The sequence below is a fragment of the Pezoporus occidentalis genome, unplaced genomic scaffold, assembly GCF_034315485.1.
Source record: "Pezoporus occidentalis ecotype Australia unplaced genomic scaffold, CSIRO_AGI_Poc_V1 ctg19, whole genome shotgun sequence".
NCBI classification, from domain to species: Eukaryota; Metazoa; Chordata; class Aves; order Psittaciformes; family Psittacidae; genus Pezoporus; species Pezoporus occidentalis.
Window position 1 is genome coordinate 939,562 of NW_026913748.1, and position 18,657 is coordinate 958,218.

At 49.0% G+C, this 18,657-nt stretch overlaps 2 protein-coding genes across 2 annotated transcripts in view; one reads left to right on the forward strand and one right to left on the reverse strand.

Moving 5' to 3' along the window:
* Positions 1-3,209: 3,209 nt before the first annotated feature.
* ASCL1 (achaete-scute family bHLH transcription factor 1) lies at positions 3,210-4,717 on the reverse strand. Its single transcript, XM_062616351.1, has 2 exons — positions 3,530-4,717; positions 3,210-3,347 (listed from the first exon to the last, which is right to left on the reverse strand). The coding sequence occupies exon 1, from the start codon at positions 4,209-4,211 to the stop codon at positions 3,540-3,542; it is 672 nt and encodes a 223-aa protein (XP_062472335.1). The 5' UTR covers positions 4,212-4,717; the 3' UTR covers positions 3,210-3,347; positions 3,530-3,539.
* Positions 4,718-13,700: 8,983 nt separating this feature from the next.
* Positions 13,701-18,657, forward strand: part of PAH (phenylalanine hydroxylase) — a 38,820-nt gene continuing 33,863 nt past the window's right edge. Inside the window, exons 1-2 of the mRNA XM_062616352.1 lie at positions 13,701-13,883; positions 17,810-17,917. Coding sequence (XP_062472336.1) covers positions 13,842-13,883; positions 17,810-17,917 — 150 coding nt within the window. The 5' untranslated portion in view covers positions 13,701-13,841. The remainder of the gene's footprint in view (positions 13,884-17,809; positions 17,918-18,657) is intronic.

Here is an 18,657-nt window from a genome sequence, read left to right on the forward strand (position 1 = left end):
GCGCTGCTCACCTCCGCGGCCAAACGCCGCCGTGGTGGGGGTCTAGCAGTGCTTTCCCATCGCTGCCAGAGGGTCTTGATTTGGGAGCTGGAGGGGGAGACACGGACACTGGGGAAGAGGCGCTTATTAACGGGACGCTTTTCCAGCGTTACGATAAATACATAATAGGTAAACAAATTAATAAATCCGTGGCCCAGTAACCTCCATCTGCACCCCCTCCCGCTTGTCCCGCCTCCCTCCCACCCCCCACCCCCCTATCCCTGAGTAGCTCTAAAACTTATCCTGCGCCCAAAGAAGTCCCTGATTTATGGAGTTTACTAATGCTGACTGAATACTGTCTGTCAGGGCGCGCTGAAAGGCTCTCCGCGCTCATACAAGAAAAGGCTTTGTGTTGCTAAGCGATTAGAGCAGATGTAATGAGATTTACCCCAATCCTGCTTTGCCCTTTCCCTATCTTCAGGAAAATTGTGCGAGTGTGTGTCTGTGTGTGTGTGTTTTCTTTCTTCCTTTCTTTCGGGAGGGGGCTGAAGGGAAGAGGGAGGGAGGAGGTGGTGAATTTCTGAGCCTGCCTTATACATTGTAGCGAACAACAGCGTAACTTTGCCTTTAGTTTAATGAGTCTGGATATTTACTATTCAGTAGTGAGCAAAAAAGAACACCTGTCTACACAAGGAAATTTCGCCTTTGTAACAGAATGAAACATTATCCTAATGTTATATTCATAGCTATAAATTACTGGCTGCACTTTTCTTTTGCATACCTTATCTGCGCACTTGCAAAAGTGGGTAAATAAAAAAGGGAGATGCTGTAAAAGGGAGAGCGGACGGAGGCACATAACGGTTATTATTTTCATAACTAAACATTAGTTCCACTAGCGGTTAAAACAATGAGTGTTTGTGCTGCTGAAGTAATGAGGGATTTCGTGACCCCAGCGTGTCCCATCCCCTGTGCGCCTCCCGGTCGTCGTCGTCCCCTACACCCCCCCCCCCCCCCCCCCCCACCCCGCATTAAATCACATATTGATCATTTGATCATTTCAGGGCGCGGGGGGAGGAGGCGAAGGGGCAAAAGTGTGTCTATTTTTAAAGCAACTCAGAAAGGACCTGTGCATTGATATGCACACGTATGTATGGCCACGGCTGCTTATGCGTGTGTGCACACATATAGCTGCACGTACGTACACACCGGGAAGATCCCGGGGTGCTCCAAAGTTTTTCCCTCCTGTTTTTCTTTTTTAGAAATAGCGCATCCCTCGCAACCCGACGGCCCATTTGGAGCTGAGCGGGCTGGGTTTTTTTTAACTCCGTGCAACACACTGGTTCTCCCCGCTCTTTGTTGGGGTTTTTTCTCTCTCTCTCTTTTTTAAGATGCATTTTGCGCTTTGCTTTCCGCTTGGCTTAGTGCACGCAAACTGAATTTGCAAGTGATGCAGGGGCCAGGCGAAAAGGAGAAGGAGAATTCTGGTCACGTCCTTGCTAACTGACAACAAGCAGGCTAGCCAAAAAAAAAAAAAAAAACGGGCGGGGGGGGGGGGGGGGGGAGAGAGGAGGAGAGTCCAATTTCTTTTTTGAGTCTTGGTAATTGGGTACTTTTACAGGCAGATCACGCTATTTGAGTAGAATAACAAGCTTAGAAAGACCAGTGTCTCTAAGCTGCCACCCAGTTCTACTACTTTATTTATTTATTTCATTTCATTCCACTTCGCTTCTCGCTTCCCATCATTCCCCCCCTCCCCCCATCCCCCGACGGATTTATTTACCCGGCCACTCTCTTTGCCGAGGCACCGCGGTGGCCCTTGTGCCTTCCTCCCTCCCGTGTACCTTCCTTCCCCCCCGTGTTTTTCTGCCCTGTGGGTTCCGAGCCGCGGAGGACGGGGGCACGCTGCCGAATTGCGGGATGGAGCGCCCTCTTTTTTTTTGGGACCTGGTTTTTTTTTTTGGGGGGTGGAATTCTTTAATGTGCAGTGATTTCAGGAGGGACAATACAATCATTAATCACCTCGCCTTTTGCTTTGGGTACAGCATTTGCAACACAGAAGGGCAAGAAAACAATGGTGATACCGCTGGATCTTTGCATATTTATATAAAGATATATATATATATATATATATATATATATATATATGTTACATCCATCAGATACAAGCACTTCATACGCAACTTAGCTCTGGCACAACATCACTGAACATTTTGTCCTTACATTCATCGTTGTCAATGGCAGAAAGAAATAAGTAAAAATTGCATGCAGCAGGCAGCCGATCATTTTCATTAAAAAAAGTTTTATTACGAAACTAGTTTGTATAAAACAGGGTTATACAGGACCTTTGTCAGTTTGTAATAAAACAGTAAGAAAAGGCAGTGGCAATAGGGGTCGTTTGTGTATTTTTTTTTTTTCCCAAAAGGCAGCATATACAAACAAATGGCTACCATTTTGCGTTTGGACAATAGCTGCATAAACTTTGTTCACTTTGAACATTGTTTAATAACATTATTAATACATTAACAAAGTTTCTATAAAGTAAGACACGTTGGTGCTAAAGTACATCTGGAGGAAATCCAAGTCCTTTACAAAACCACATACAAAAAATGCCAGTTGTAAGGTAACGTCAACTACAAGTCTAAACATGAAGAGGTAATAAGCATTACATATTAAAAAAAGTATCAAGATATACACATTTTAAACCATTTGTACAAAACCTCTATAAATCTCTCTCTCTCTTATGTACAAAAATAGCTTAATATATCCCCAAACGGGTTAGGATAGATACAAATAGATTTTCTTATAATAAAAAAATTCACAAAAAAGAAAAAAAGATTGGAAGCATTCTATGATGGAAACGAGAGGGAAAGGTCGGAGAGAGGGGAAGGAGAGGTGCGGAGAACGGGGAGGGGGGGGTGGGGTCGGGGGCGCACAGGGCTTCTTTGAGTACAGCATAGCTTAATTTCAACACCTCCACAAACATTGGGGAACTAACTTTGTCCACAGAGTGATGAGCGCCGGTCTCTGCAGGGCCGCGGCCGGCCGCGGAGGGGGAGTTCCCTCCCTTTGCGGGAGTGGCAGAGCTCCTTCGCCGGCCGAGGAGAGCAGCGACCGTCCCCGCCACCCGGCTCCCCCGCGGGACCCCCTCTCCACCGGGGCGCAGCCCATGGCTAAAGCCCGGCCGGTGCCCGGGGACCGGGGCAGAGCAGCCACACCGACCCGGTTGTGCCCGCCCGCCGAGCGAGAGACGTGCCCGCACCGCCCTCCGACGGTGGGGAAGAGGAAAATGCAACAGGTTCTTTCTCTGGGTGGATTTGTGTCTTTCTCTGTGTAATATATATCGGGTTTTTTTCCCTTTTGCAACTGTCCTGTAACAACAAAAAAGAGAGGAGGTCAGAGCCGCGCCGGGACCAGCGCAGCGCCGGGCTGCCGAAGCCGCTTGTAAGTACCGGGCATCCCCCCACCCTGCCCGGCAGGTGCATCCCCCGTATCTCCCCGCGTCCTCCCCGTTCCCCTGGCCTCCCCCGTCCCTCCCGGGGCGCGGACCCACCTGCCGCGTTTCAGAACCAGCTGGTGAAGTCGAGCAGCTCCTGCTCCTCGGGGCTGAGCGGGTCGTAGGAGCCCTCGTCGGAGGAGTAGGAGGAGACGGGGGAGCCCGCCATGGAGTTCATGTCGTGGGAGTAGCTGGGCGAGATGGTGGGTGAGAGGACGCCGGCCTGGAAGGCGGCGCTGACGGCGTCGTGCTCGTCGAGCAGCTGCTGCAGGGCGCGGATGTACTCGACGGCGGAGCGGAGCGTCTCCACTTTGCTCATCTTCTTGTTGGCGGCGCCGTTGGGGACGTGCTCCCGCAGCGTGGCGAAGCCCAGGTTCACTAGCTTCACGCGGTTGCGCTCCCGCTCGTTGCGCCGCGCCACGGCCGCCGGCTGCTGCTGCGGCAGGCTGTACCCGAACCCGCTGAAGTTGAGCCGCCGCTTGCAGCGCATCAACTCCGGCGAGGCCGAGCGCTGCCGCTTGGCGGCCCGCGGCGCCGACGGCTTCCCGCCCGGCGACGGCTGCCCGCCCGCCGGGCTCAGCTGCGGCGGCGGCGGTGGCGGTGCCCCCGGGGGCGGCCCCGGCGGGGCGGCGGAGGCGGCGGCGGCGGCGGCTACCGCCGCGGCGAAGAAGCAGGCCGGCTGCAGGAAGGGCGGCTGCCCGGCGCCGCTGGCCATCCTAGCGGGGCTGCCGCTGGCCATGGGCGCGGGGGCGACCGAGCGGCAGCCGATCCCCGTGCTCCCACGGCCGGGAAAAATTCAAAGGAGGAAAAGGAATTATTTATATTAAAAAAAATATAAATAAAATAACAGAACAGGCGGCGGGGGAAGGCGCAACGGCGGCCGGCGGGAGCGGGCGGCGGAGCCCGGCGGGGACGGCTCTGCCCGCCCCCCTCCCTTTCGCCCTCCGTGCGGCGGCCGCGGGGAGGCTCGTGTCGCTCGCGTGTGCGCAGCCTGCTTTGCAAAGCCCCTTTTGCAAAAAAGTGGCTGGGGATTGTGTCTCTTATAAGGGGCGGACGGGGCTCCCCCCCCATACACACACACACACACACACACACACGCAGGCACTCTCCCCCTGCCGCTCCCCCCGCGCTCACACACACACACACACACACACACACTGCACCTTGCGCCTTCCACGCTCCCCGGCTTTACCGGCCGCCTTTTCGTTGCGGGGCGGGGGGAGAGAAGGCGGACCACGACACGCACACACAACACACACACACACACACACACACACACACACACACGGAACACACACGGAACACCCCCCCCCTCCCCGCGGCCCCCGTCGCACACGCGCTGGCCGCCGCACGGCCCCGCCTCCCCCCGCCCCCTCCGCGCTGCTTTCTCCGCGGTGCCCGCTCCCCCGCCCCGCCGCCCCTCGCGGGTTTGTTGTCGCAAGTGCGTGCGCCCGGCGCGTGCCGCGCTCCCGGCCCTGAGCAAACACCCGCGCCGGGGAGCCGCGCGGGGAGGCGGCGGCGGCGGCGGGAGGCGGCGCGCGTGGGGCGCCGCGGGGGGGCTGCGGGGTGGCGGGGAGGGGTGTGCGGGAGAAAGGGGGAGCCCTGCCCCGGTGGGGGGGGGGGGGGGAGGAAAATGGGGGGGGTCGGGGGTGCAGAGCGTTTGGCTGCCGTGTCCTCGCGCTGCCCCTCGAGTCGGGGGTGCGCTGCTGCGGCTCGGGGTGCGGGTAACCTCATCGGCACGTGGTTTGGAGGGGAGAGCCGCGGTGCGGGAGATGCCCGCGGGAGGAGCGCCCCTGCCAGCGCCGGCACGGGGAACTTCTCCGCGCACGGGTTTTGGGCTCGTCCCTGGGAAGCACCCGGGTGCCCGGTGCCGCTTAGTTCGCTTAACGAGTGACCGCGTCCCGCCGCCCGGGGACTGCGCCCCTCACAGCGGCCGGGGCCGTGTGCTTGAGCCCCGATGGCTCTGCCGTCTGGGGAACAACGGCGGGCGAACAGGCGCGGGTGCCGGGAGGAGTGCTGGCCAGGGAAGGAGCGTGCGTAGCCTGCGGAGAGGTCTCCCTTAGTTAGCTCTTGAAATGCTGAGTGCCAAGGGACGCGCCTCGTTGGACAGAAAGAATCATAGAATTGTTTAGGTTGGAAAAGACCTTTAAGATCATGGAGTCCAACCGTTACCCCAGCGCTGACAAGACCACCACTACACCATGTCCCTAAGTGCCATATCTACACGTCTTTTACAGCACCTCTAGGGATGGTAACCACCACTTCCCTGGGCAGCCTGTGCCAATGCTTGACCACGTTTTAGGTGAAAATTTTATTTATTTATTTTTTTTTTCCAAAATAACCCCCTCTTGGGTGCTACCAAAGTGGACAGTACTCAGAAGGTCCAAATACCACAGAACTGCCACCGGCAGTGGGCTTGGGGAGGGAAGTTTGTCGCAGAGGGCAGCGTGAAGTCTGGGTATGCTAAGCAGAGCAAGCAGATGAGGAGTCAGCACTTCCCTCGCTACCAGAGCCCATTTCCCAGGCCACGCAGTCCCCTAACTGGTCCCAAGGAGCTCACAGAGCCCTCACTATACCTCACATGGCACCTTGCAAAGTGGAAGCAGGCCACCGCCTTTCTGAGCACGGAAGAGAAGTGCTGAGGTGCTCAGAGCTTCGGGCTGGTGTGATTTGGTGGTCAGACCAACCCTGCGGGAGGACATGGCCAGGACCAGCCTGCGGCCATGCTGGTGGTCCTGCTCTTGTCATGAGCAGCAGTGGGGACTCCAGCTTTCTCTCCCTGCCCTCCTGCCTTTCACATAGGCTCGTATCTCTGCAAGCCTTAACAACATTTTCTGCCTTCAACTCTGCCTCATCTCCACTTCTCTCTGCACCTCCTCACTCTGGAAACGCAGATGTGTGTGACCCCTAAGTCCCTAAAAAAATGCAGAGTTATGGTATGACAGTCTTGCCACAGGTGAGATTATGGCTTTAGGAAGTCCCTGGCAAGTGGCATTCATCCCTGGCATTCACACCAGCTCTAAAGCATGGAAGGAGTGGACCTGCGCAGTCCCTGTTCAGGTTTCAGTGGAAATTAGTGCAAAATTAAACCCTGTTTTGCTGCTGGCCTCGATTACAGCAGACAGGAGCTGTGGAGATCCCTTCTCATCTGCCACTGCTTCTCTCGCCTTGGCTGGGCACGTGAGTTAAAACTGTGATAAGCAGCGGTGTTGCATGGCAGAACCTTAATGTGCACCTGCTGAATAGTCTTGTAGTAGTTTTTAACATGGCAGCTTTTAATGCACATGTGCAATGAAAAAGTAAAGCAGTTCTGTATGGTCTAACCTCTGATGTATTTATTTCAGGGCCCTCTTCACTGGTCACTGAGTTTCTGTCTGATTTTTAGCCTACATTGCATGTGAAATGTGAAATGTGTGAAATGATTTTCATCTGTCTCGGGCAGAACAGCCAGTCCTAAGCGAGATAAAACATTAATTTTTATTTTCTGTATAGAGAGCTCTTGCTCTTCAATTCCAAGTCGTCTGGTTGGTTTGTTCAACACACCTTACCTGACAACAGCATTCTCTGCACTGGAAATAGCTGTTGCTCTGTTGCATCAGCTCTGCGTTGTGACATTGCTGGAGTGAGAAAATGACAATGAACCAGCCTGAAACCCCAAGGCCTTGGGAAGAGATAGATAGCAAAATAATTGCAGCCAGGTAAACTGTATACGTGTTTAGAAAGACATACATAGATGTATGGAGCAGCCCACTACCAGAACTGTCATGGAAACACCACATAAGAAAATTCCCCCCTTTTCTTCCTGAAATGGCAGAGTGAGGCTGGAGTTTCTGGGCTTCTGGAGTCTCAGAGGGTTCTTAAAAAGGCAAAAAATGGGAATCCCAGAGGTCTCTGAACGTAACTCGCATATCATTTTGTCTCTGTGGCTCTGTCCCTGCCATTGTCCAGGCCCGGGGTGGAGGCAAGGTGGAAGGACAGAGCCTTTTCCTCCCTTTTCTCAGCACCTCCCTGCCTTACCCCACCTGCGGTACTGCATTCAGCTCGTTGTCCCCCAACACCAGAAGGACATGGATCTGCTTGAGTGAGTCCAGAGAAGAAGGGTCATGAAGTTGCTCCGAGGGCTGGAGCACTTCTATGGAGAGAAGCTGAGAGAGTTGGGGTTGTTCAGCCTGGAGAAGACAAGGTTCAGGGGAGACCTTAGAGCAGCCTTCCAGTACCTAAAGGGGGCCTACGAGAAACCTGGAGAGGGATTTTTAACAAGGAAGGTCATGTAGTAACAGGACAAGGGGTGATGGCTTTAGACTGAAAGACAGTAGATTTAGGTTAGATACTAGGAAGAAGTTCTTTGAGGGTGGTGAGACACTGTCACAGGTTGCCCAGAGAAGCTGTGGCTGCCCCATCCCTGATAGTACTCAAGGTCAGGTTGGATGGGGCTTTGAGCAACCTGGTCTTGTGGAAGGTGTCCCTGCCCATGGCAGCGATTTGGAACTGGATGAGTTTCAAGGTCCCTTCCAACCCAAACCATTCTGTAATTCTACGTTTCTATGATCCACTGCCACTGGTGAGCAAACGTTCCCCTTGCCGTGGTTGAGGTGATGCCAATGCTGGCAGCTCCCCTGGCTGCTCTCTGTGGAGGGTAAGGGGGTTGGGGCTGCCAGGTTTATAGATAATAAATATTGTTTCAAGGTTCCCCGCTTCCACCCACTCCTATGCACAGTCCTGCACCTGCACTTTGAAATTCTTAATTCTAACATAATGATAAATAGCTTTTGCCCTTTTCATTGGGCTTTTTTTCTTTCTTCCCCTTTCCCCGCCCCCTTTTATTTTTAAGGAAATCTTGAACTGTCATTATTTTATAGTGGCTTTTTTTGTGCGCCTAAATTGTAACCACGCTTGTGAGGTCCTTTGAAGTCCTTGCTTTAAAAAAAAATATGTAAAAAAAAACTTTGGTATATTCCCCCCCCCCCCATCTTCTCCTCCCCCTCCCCCTGCCCCTTTTCTTTTTTAAAGACCATTTACGTTATGATTAAATGCCGTCTTGGAAAAGCAGAACGAAAGTCGTTAATCTATATAGATCTTCAAAGAATCGATACATTCGGGACTTCTGTAGGATTTGTTACACTCCATTTTGTTACAGTAGGCAGCTCGTCTGGATTTGGGCACATGTGTTTCTCTCCCTCCCCTCGCCCTCCCCCTCCCTTTTTCAGCTTCCCCCCCAAGAGTGAAAATAAAGTAAAAGGTCTTTCATGGTAAACAAAACCAGCTTATTCTCCACATAGAACACATGAATAGCTGGAAAAAAAACTTACAATAAATGGTGCATTTTTTTCTCTGCTGGGTATAGCATTCAAGATCAGTCCAGTATTCAAGAAGCAGTCCATTTTTTGCTCAGCAAGAGAGTTTAGAAAAGAAGCGTGGGGTCTATTCAAGGATCTTTTCCCCCTTCACAATTGCTGGGCTTTATGAAACCTATCTTCCATGCCTTGTCAGAGTATTTCTGGGGACCAATTAGTGCTTTGTTGCAAGGCTTCTTTGCTGAATCTTTGAGCAGCAAGAAAAAGCTCTCTTGAGTCTCCCCTTATTTTGACTATTTCAGTCATTACTCAGTGTAATAATTAATATGACAACTGGACGCTGAAGTTTGTATAGAAACACCTCGGCTGCAGGAGAGAGCGTGCAGTGGGTGGTAACAAGCTACAGATCAGACCGAGAAGCCACACACACAAGGAAGGGGGGAAAAATGGGGTAAAAGAAAAAAAGAGAGAGAGAATAATGAATGAAAAGAAGGAGGGAAAGAATAAAGATAAATAAATAGTTGGCGCAACCCGAAGAAACATAATACGGACTTGGAAGGAAAAAAAAAGAAAAGGCAATTAGGAGGTGGGGGGCAACCCCAGAGAAGTAAACTTATTTTGAAACGGTTTCTATGTGAATATAATTTTCAGAACTTTGCTACTTTCAGAAGGCAGGAAGAAAAGCTATTTCCCTCCTTTTCTTCGGGTAAGCAATTTTCAAGGGGCATCTGCCTGCACTTTTGCATACTTGACAAACTTTAGCATCTCTTGCTAAGCGGCCCTTCAGAGAAAGAAGGACTTTGAGCATGAAACCGTCTTGGTGAGTAATTGTTGTCCACCCTGCCCAGGGCGGAGGCAGTTTAGTTCTCGGGGCAGCAAGTTGTACGAATTTTCTTAGTGTTGTACCGTCTACAAGAGGAATAAAGCCTGTGCCCTAATGAAGAATTAAAAATGACGTTTGACCAGGGACACTGCTGAATTCCTCTCGAGAGGCGTCTTTGGGATGAACACTCATCGCTTTGCAGACATTTCTTGGGCTGCCAATTAGGGCATAATAAATAATTAGAGGTTTTAAGCATATTAGATACAGCTCATGCTAATGAGCTACAGCAGGTCTTGTGCTAACCTGAAGTGACAGTTTGCATATAGGGCTGCAAAAAACTAAAAAAAAAAAAAAAAGAAAAGAAAAAGAAGAAAGAAAAAAGGAAAAAAGAAAACAAGAAAAGCAGGAGCGGCGGCAGTTGCTCCCCCTCCGCCCCCAGTCCCATCTCCAGCCTCAGCCCCGGCCCGGCCCGCTAGCCCCTCCGCCGCTCCCGCCAGGTCCGGTGCCCCCGTCCCTTCGAGCTCCCGGAGCGGGGCCCTTCGACCGCCGGCCCCGCCGGGTGGCCCCATTGTGCGGCCACGCGTCCCGCGTCCATCACAGCCCCGGGGGATAAATCACACCGCGCTGCTCCCCCCATCGCCACGATTTGGAGACAGAAATTTTGTAGGCTGGGGGGGGGGTGTGTGTGTGTTTTTCCCGGCGCCTCCGAGGCTGCAGCCCTCTGGCAGGGCAGCGCAGGGCAGGGCAGGAGGGTGGGAGCGGGGTTTGGGTGATGCCTGGGAGGTGAACAGCCCCCGTTCCCCGAGGGCAGGCGGCGGGCACGGCACGGTGTCCGTCCACGCTCCCCAACTCGGCCCGCTCCCGCGTTCGGCGGCCGCTGCAGTGGGGACACAGTGCCACCTGCCGGACACGGGAGGAGGGGGGTGTGGGGGGTGAATCCTGCGGGGAGGTGGATGGATGAAGTGCAGCCAAAAAGCGTTTAGGAGCGGGCTGCGGGAGGTTTCAGGAGCTCGGCTTTGCAAGGAGAAGGGTCCTGCCTGGGCGGTGTGGCAGCCACGATGTGCACCGGAGTGTGGGGAAATGCAGCCTGTCTGGCACGTAAAGGAGAGCTTGAAGACCTCTGGTAAATGCATGCACAGTATTGCTAAGGCAGACTGCCCCTCACCATATACACACACGTAGCGTACACAGCGAGTATCCCTGTAGATACTCACTGAATCCTCATTTAGGATTTTTTTTTTGAGCTTCTGGTCTTACTAACAAAGCCCCCATCCATTGCTCACTGCTCCCTCAAAGGGACTGGGACATCTTGAGCAAGCTGGGAAGGCAGGGAGCTGCGAGACAAGGGTGGTCCCAGTGTCCTTACACGGGAAGGGACGCCCCTGCCCAAAACAGAGTGCAGCTGCGGGGAGCTGCTGCTCTGCAAATACTGGCTAAAGGCAGAGGCGGGATAGAGCAGTCTGAAAAGCAACCAAAGTCCGTGGCCCTTTGAACTTGCATCATGCTGGCCAGGGGAACCCGCCAAATTTCAGTGCAAAGAGCCCTCTTAATTGTGGCTTAGCAGCAGAGCCAGGGTTTCTGTGTGTGTGGTGGGTGCATGTGTGTGTGCTCCAAGAAAGTGTGTGTTTATGAGGGCAAAAGAGTTTTAGATAGAGACAATGTGGGACATTCGTGTGTATCTGCATATAGTTTAAAGAAGCAGGGTTGCACAGTGCTACATCAAAAGCCCAGAGCAGGACTACTAGAACCAAAGCTCAGGTGCTCAGTCAGGGGCCACGGAACCAGACACACGGGGAATTTGAAACCCAAGCGGGAAATCCCAGCTAGAAATGTCACTGAGGGGGATGAGCCCATGCTTGGTATGCTCAACGTACTTCAAAAAGCACAGGGAAGCTCGGGCAGTTTGGACTCTGAAATGGTCCAAGGTAACCAGTGCTGATGCAATTGTGTGTTCATACTGTAGTGGCACTGGGTATGCATACACACACACAACTTTGCAGTAGGAGTAAGAGATAAGCTTGCAACATAAATAATAAAAACGGGTAGGAGGATGCCAAACAGATAATTACGAGGATTTGGCATGAGCAGTATTTTGCTTACCCAGTGTTTCACTTTGCCTTGCCATTACCGTCAGGCTAGAGTGAACATACATAAGAAAACGGATGAAAGCAAGGAAAATAAGACTAAATGCAAGTCACAGAGAAAGAAAAGAGACAGATCAAAGATTAGTGAGAAGAGAAGGGAAAGAGAAGCAAAGAGGAAGGCACAAACAAATGACAGAGGAAGCAGTTTATGACTTTGGATGTCGCAGTTACTTTGGCCAGCCATAGGACATACATCTAGTGTTTTTTTAATCTAGTTGAAAAATATACCAGGTAGCAAGGCCTTGTGTGTGGGGAAGTAGACAAGAACAGTTGCTAGAGATTGTCATGTCCTGCACAGGGACCACCAACATCAGTGTTGTCACCATCCTCATCTCACTGTTTTTTTTTTTGCAAGGTGGCCTTCAATATCCCTATCCTGGGTAGGACTGTGCCTGGTGCTGCACAAGCATAGGGCACAAAATGCTGCCTACCATAGAGAATTCATTCGCTGAGCAGTTCAAAGCCAGTAGTGTTTACACTGCTAGCAATTATTTAGGTTAGCCTTGCTTTCCTCTATGCTCCACTTTGCCTTCCCCCTACCTGATGCCACAATGTCAGCAGGGCCCAGTATGCTCTGTGTGTATCTCTTTGGGCTGCCTGCCTCAACCTGCCAGCCCACGCCACAGGCTTGCTGATCACTCAGAAAGTTAACTTTCTACCCCTGTGTGCAGCCACAGGATGCATAAACAAGCAGCTCTTCCAAAAAAAAGGTAAGTGTGCCCAGAACACTGAGTTACTTCAGGTGTATGTTATACAGTCAGTAATTTCAGTGGGCTGGATTCTGACTCCACAGCCATGCGGTTCAACACGGGTTCAGACTGAGATTCCTCAAAGTGGCTCCACTCAGTTTCTCTACTGTAAGGCTGATCAGGTTTAGTAGCTATTGGGTTTTCTAAGTACCAGTAATTCATGGTGTTTGTTGGTACTCACCAATCTGAGTTTCCACTGGTGCATGCAGTAGGGGTTCCCTCAAAGCTAAAATAACTGTAAAAATATAGCAAGATTACCTGCACTGGCATAGTTTGTCTTGGTACAGACTTCACCATCCCGAATAGCAAGATAGATACTTGACAGTCAGTTGGTTTTGTTTGTTCTCTTTTTTTCCCACATGCCCTCCAGTATTGGTCCCCGACTTTGCATTATTCTCTCAACCCCTTTGGTGACTCTTTCTAAACCAAATCTGGGCTCCAATCCTTTACCAACCTTTTCTGAAGTCATTTATGCCCCTCTCCCAGTTCCCCTTGTAGCTCTCTATGGCTGACACTATATACAAGCATGCATACATCTACATTTTTTCTGCATCCTTCTGTCCTGTATCTCTACCTAGTTTTCCCTGCTCCTTTTCTTCCTTTACCTTTTTCCCTCTCTCCATGTCCATACTCATAACTCAGTGTGAAGTTCATGCAGCTAACTCCTGTCTCACACTTCCTTTATACTGGGTTTCTCTTTCCAGTATCTGATGTGTGGAGCAATGTCTCCTGCTTTCTGACCTCTTGGAGGCATCCTGAAAGGACAAATCCCTCAGCTGCTGCAGTGTGCCACAGCCCACCCTTGCTCATGTTTGTCATTCAAAGAGCAGATCCTGGGGAACATCTGATCTCTGCTCACGTGGAGTAAGCCATGATGGGAATCCACCTGAAGCTGAACACACATGCAGCAGTGGGAATGGACCGGGGAGGGCGGGGGGGAGAGGTTGAACCAAAGGCGATGTGTTGACATGAAAAACCGAAAACAGCATCTGATGTTGATCAGGAGGACGGCTGTTAATTCAAAGCATGCCGCTCGTCTGCATTGGGCACAGATAGAAACGACATGCTGGAGAGCTGCTATGCACTGGGGTGGAACTCACAGGGGCTGGCCGGTGAGCAAGCCTGGCAGCTTGCTGATGTGCCAGGGGTGGGTGGGTGGGGGGCGTGCAGGGAGAACGCCCCCTTGGCACCGTGTCCAGAGGAGGGAGCTGGGGAGAGGAGGGGGAAAGGGGTGGCTTTGCCTTGCTTGCTCCACTTTAAATACCTTTGCACAGAGCTCTGGCCACTATAGTAAGGTCAGAAGGCTTCACCTGCAGCGACAAAGGGGCCTCTCTGAGTGGGCACCACTGCCTCTGCCACATGGACACACAGCACTGCAAAATGAATGGTGACCCTTTCCAGGTAAGTGGTGGGGTCTGTGTGCCTGCTCTTTGTAGGGGGGGCCGTGGCTGCCTTCCTCCTGCCTCCCCCCCTGCTTGCTTGCAAATCTTGTCCCCCACTCTCTGAGAGGCAGTGTGACCCTAGGTAGGAGGAAATAATGCTGCTGTCCTGATGCTTTGCGGTGCCTGGTTGCCACTGTTTTCCTTTTGGCAGTCCCCATGTTTGTCTGTTGTTAATTGTGCTCACAAAAGTGCAGTGAGAATGAAAATGAGCATTGCAACAGCATCCTTGCATATATGGCTAAGGGAAGGAGAAGCAGCAGAAAAGACCAACAACTAATTTAGGGGTCTTAAACCTGTGTGATGAAAGAAAGCTGTCTTCTTCTGTTAAAGGAAAGCAGCTGAAGTTACCTGCTCTTCTAGTGGAGATATTTGTTAAATTCTGGGACTCTGACAACCCTTTTTTTTTTTATGTTTACTGACTGACTTTGATCTCTCTGCTTTTGGGAAATACGGGAAAGTCCTGAAGCCCATGCCTTTCGATTACAGGCAGTACAGTTAATACAAGGGCAAGTGATGTAACCTGAGGCCAGCATGGTTAATTATTAAGATCAAATTCTGTGTGTATGTATCCTATGCAATGCTGCTGAAGCCAGAGACAAGCTGCAGAAGACGTGCAAAAAAGGGCTTTAATTTATATGAGCTTTTTAAAGAGCAGAGCCGCCAAGGGAGCTTTTTTTTTGTACTACTTGGTGTCCTACGGCTGAACTCTAACAACAGCTCTCTAGGGTCCCACCTTACTCTTTTACCAAGTTGCGTAACTGCTTGGTCCCAATGACATCTAGTGGAGCTGAGCATCCCAATGACATCTAGTGGAGCTGAGCATCTAAATGCCCTAAGAAAACTGATTTGGGAACTAGTTTCATTTCCAGAAGTAACTTAGGAATATCATTTTCTTTGAACTTCAAGGAAAATTTCCTCAGGCTTTAATAGTGTTGGAATTCACTCTGAGTGGCTTTATCTCACCAGCTCAGAGATGGATTGGAAGGCTGACAAGTCTGTGTTATTGACCTCCAATACTGCACGTGTTGGAAAGGCAATATCAATCTACTTGTGAAGTGGTTAACTAAAAAAATACAGATTTACATTGTGCTCAGGTAAACACATCCTTACATCTGCACATCACCTGTCTTTGAGATTGTACTAGACAAGTAGAACTACCCCCAGAGTTGCAATTCCTCTCTATATGTTGAAAAGGAATAAATTAGAATTGAGAATGGATAAACTGTGATCAACAGTTAAAACTATGCATAGGTACTACAAAAAGCTCACCAATGAATGTGAGTGCCTGTGTGTACACTGGTGTTTATTACCTCCAGTTTATGTGTCAACGTATGTTGTCCCCAGTGTGTACTGTTATATACTGCCTCCATTTCTATTGATAACAACTGGGTACCAGGAAAACAATCATTTTACTCTTTTTTTCCCCTTCTAATGAAAGCTGTCATCTCTCTGGACCGACTTATGCTGGAACTAACATTTGTACAAAGACTTTCAAGTGAAGTGAGTGCATATACAGATGTGCAAGATGTTAAGCAAGTATCACTCTTGCATGATTAGTGCCTTCTTCCTACTGCAATGTGTCTTAATTTAAGCATCAGCTTAAATTGATTTACAAGAGTGGGAAAATGAGTGACAACAGATTGAAAGAGCCTGATCATCAAGGCTAGTGACCAATGAAAATCTATCTGGGTTGGAAAGAAGATTTTTAAGGCATTTTTGGGTCATCTCATGGTATAAAGTAACATCAGAATTACCTTGCAGGACTTGAACCTTCCGTTATATCTCCTGCAGGTGTCTAAACCACAAATTCTTTCTTCGTCACACAGATTCATGTCAACATGCCATAGAAGTTGATCCTCACTTCATGTATTGGCAAGAGTATTTTAAATACATAACTGCAATGTTTTTAGAACAATTCCGGTGCAGACCATGAAAACCAAATTCAGTCCATTGGGCAGACACAGTTCTGTCCTTAAGATCAGTTTTGGCTGTGGTGAGAAAACAGAAAGTCAAAGCAACACATAGATGGCATTTCAGATGCATTTTGGTTACACTATCATAAAATTTCTGAGGCCCTCATTTGGTTTGCCTTTTGACAGACTCCTGTCCTCATTTTCCCTTACAATGAAATTGCTTGAGGTGTAAATGGGTTTCATTAGCCAGCTGCCACGTTGCTCCTGGCTGCTTTTCCTCTTGGTTCCCATCATGTAAGAGCTGGGCCAACTCCCTGTCTGTGTGAGGACCCAGGAGACACTGGAATGCTGTGGGAAACATCACAGTTGAACAGATGACAATCTTCCCTTTGGTGCATAAAACCAGTATTTCTACTACAGTTCCCACTAGGTGTTTCCCATAAAGGTAGAAAACATTTGGATAACCTTTGCAGCCTCTGGAAATAAAGCCAGATAGAAAAATCTGTTGCCAGTCTCTGACAGTGAATTCTCAGGTAAGCAGCAGCCTCACAGACAGCCTGAATAATCAGTAATTATCTACTTTACAAAAGAAGACAATTCCTTATTTTTCTGCTTCAGAAAATGTAGTCCCACCAAGAACTGTATGGCTTCAGGGCAGCTGGATTTGGTTGTTAATTTGTCTGCTACAAAGACTGTCTTTTCTAAGGACAGTATTTGGGAACTGAGATTCATTATACTCTGATTTATATTTTAAATTAAGCAATAGCTATCATAAAGACAGGCTTTGAGTGAAAATACAGAACTTCAAATGCATAAAGAAAAAATGAGTGGATGCCTTGAGTCAAGTTTTGGTCCACGACCTGTGTTTGTTGCAGTTGTCCAGTGGGGTCTTTGAAATACCAACCAGGGGCAATTTGCCCTAGGCCAGTAGTTGTTAGCACAACACCCCCACCTCCAACAAATAGGGTATTAATGTGACTTCCAAACATTTGTATTGGTTGTGCATCCAATTTACTGTCTTCAGGAAAATTAAGCTATTCTAGAAATCTTACCAGGCACTTACCTGCCATGTCAGGTACCCAGATAATTCTCAACATCTGGGCCCACTCCAGGACTCAGTTTCCTGTTTCTGAAGTGATGAAATAGCTCCTTCCTACTTTATAGGGCTTTTGTGAAAAGAAACACATGTAGTGAGAAATATCAAGGCATTCTGGTAATGAGAACCATGAAAATAATTAAAACAAACATTCGCATTGCTTGGGAATAGTAGAAATTGCCTTTGGAATTTGCAGAGAAAATCAGTACAAGAAAGAGAAAAAGCATAAATGAAAACATGTCTTGCCCCGAGTCTCTACTCACTGTGGAATTTAGGAAATATCTAAACATTTGCTCCAACATTTTTGCCTATTCTTTTTGCTTGTTTGTTGTTGTTGTTTTGGTTTTAAATCACTTTCCATACCCCTCTTGTGAATACCACATCTCCTGATGCTGCCTGGAAGGGTACAAGCAGAACTGAAGGGAAACATAGATCATGGTCCGCATCTGTGCACAGAGCTCATCTCCATCCTTCTGCTTAATCCTGAGTGTTAATGGAAAAAAAGCCCGAGGGAAGGTCTTTGCACTGCAGCTGAAGCCAAAGTACAGTAATGTTTGAAGTCATCCTTGGTTTTGATACATTTGAGAGGTGAAGCAAGGCAGAGATGATATTATTTTCATGTCCTTTTTGACTACTTTGCTCCCACATGGCTCCTAGTTTGAAAGAAGGGGTTTTTTTTTTTGTCTCTACCATCATAAATTAGAGCAGCCCCAAAGCTACTCTACTTCTGGCAGCAACAATTGCCTTGATTTCCACTTAAAGCAACTTTATACCCTCTTTCTGTTGCTGATGCTGTGCAAAAAGGAAACAGAGCAAAGCAAAACTGACTCCTACGGTGAATGTAAAACTTTGTTTGTTTGCTCTCTTTTCTTTCAGGAATCTATGTACATTGAAGAGTCCTCATATAAAAATGGTGTGATATCTTTGATTTTCTCTCTGAAAGAAGAAGTTGGAGCATTGGCTAAAGTTTTGCGCACATTTGAGGTAAGTATTTTCCTTCAGGAGATCTCAAATGTTTAAATTAAAACCTCTACCTTAACTGACGTGAGGATGGAAAAAAATGCATTTTCTCCATTTAAGAAGGAAATAGTCCATTGTAACTGCTTGAGTAAGAGTAGAAGTGAATTGGGCAATAATCTGAGATTGACATTTGTGTATGTGTATGTATATGTATATAAAGGCAAGTATAACCTGCATGTGAGCTGTGTGACCCATAGTGTACATGTTGCATGAAGTATTTCTATGGGAGCAGCTATTGTCCTCTTAGCGCTTTTCCATTTCAGTGAATCTGATCTAAATAAGCCCACCATCTCCCACCAGTGGTACTTCTATGGAGGCAGTACTGGGTACCTACAAAACAGCATCAAAACAACAGCACTTTTTTCACACCAAAAAGGGATGCAGCAACTTGCACTGCTTGACTGGGAAAGCTTTTGGAGAAACAAGGAGCCATTTACCTTTCAGAACATTGTGTGCCTTTTTATTATTGCAGAAATATTTTCCAGATGACATGGACGGTGTTTAAAAAGCACGAAATTCTTGCAATTCAGGTTGTGTTGCAACACAGAGCTGTGTACTCTATGCTCCCAAGCAAATACACTCTTCTATTGGTTTTGTGATTTCTTGATTTCTTTTTATTTCCTTTGAACATCATCATGTACTACTTGTGCCTGAAAACAGCTCTTTCTGTAGAACACTGTAAAAAGTTGTGGCCTGCATACTTT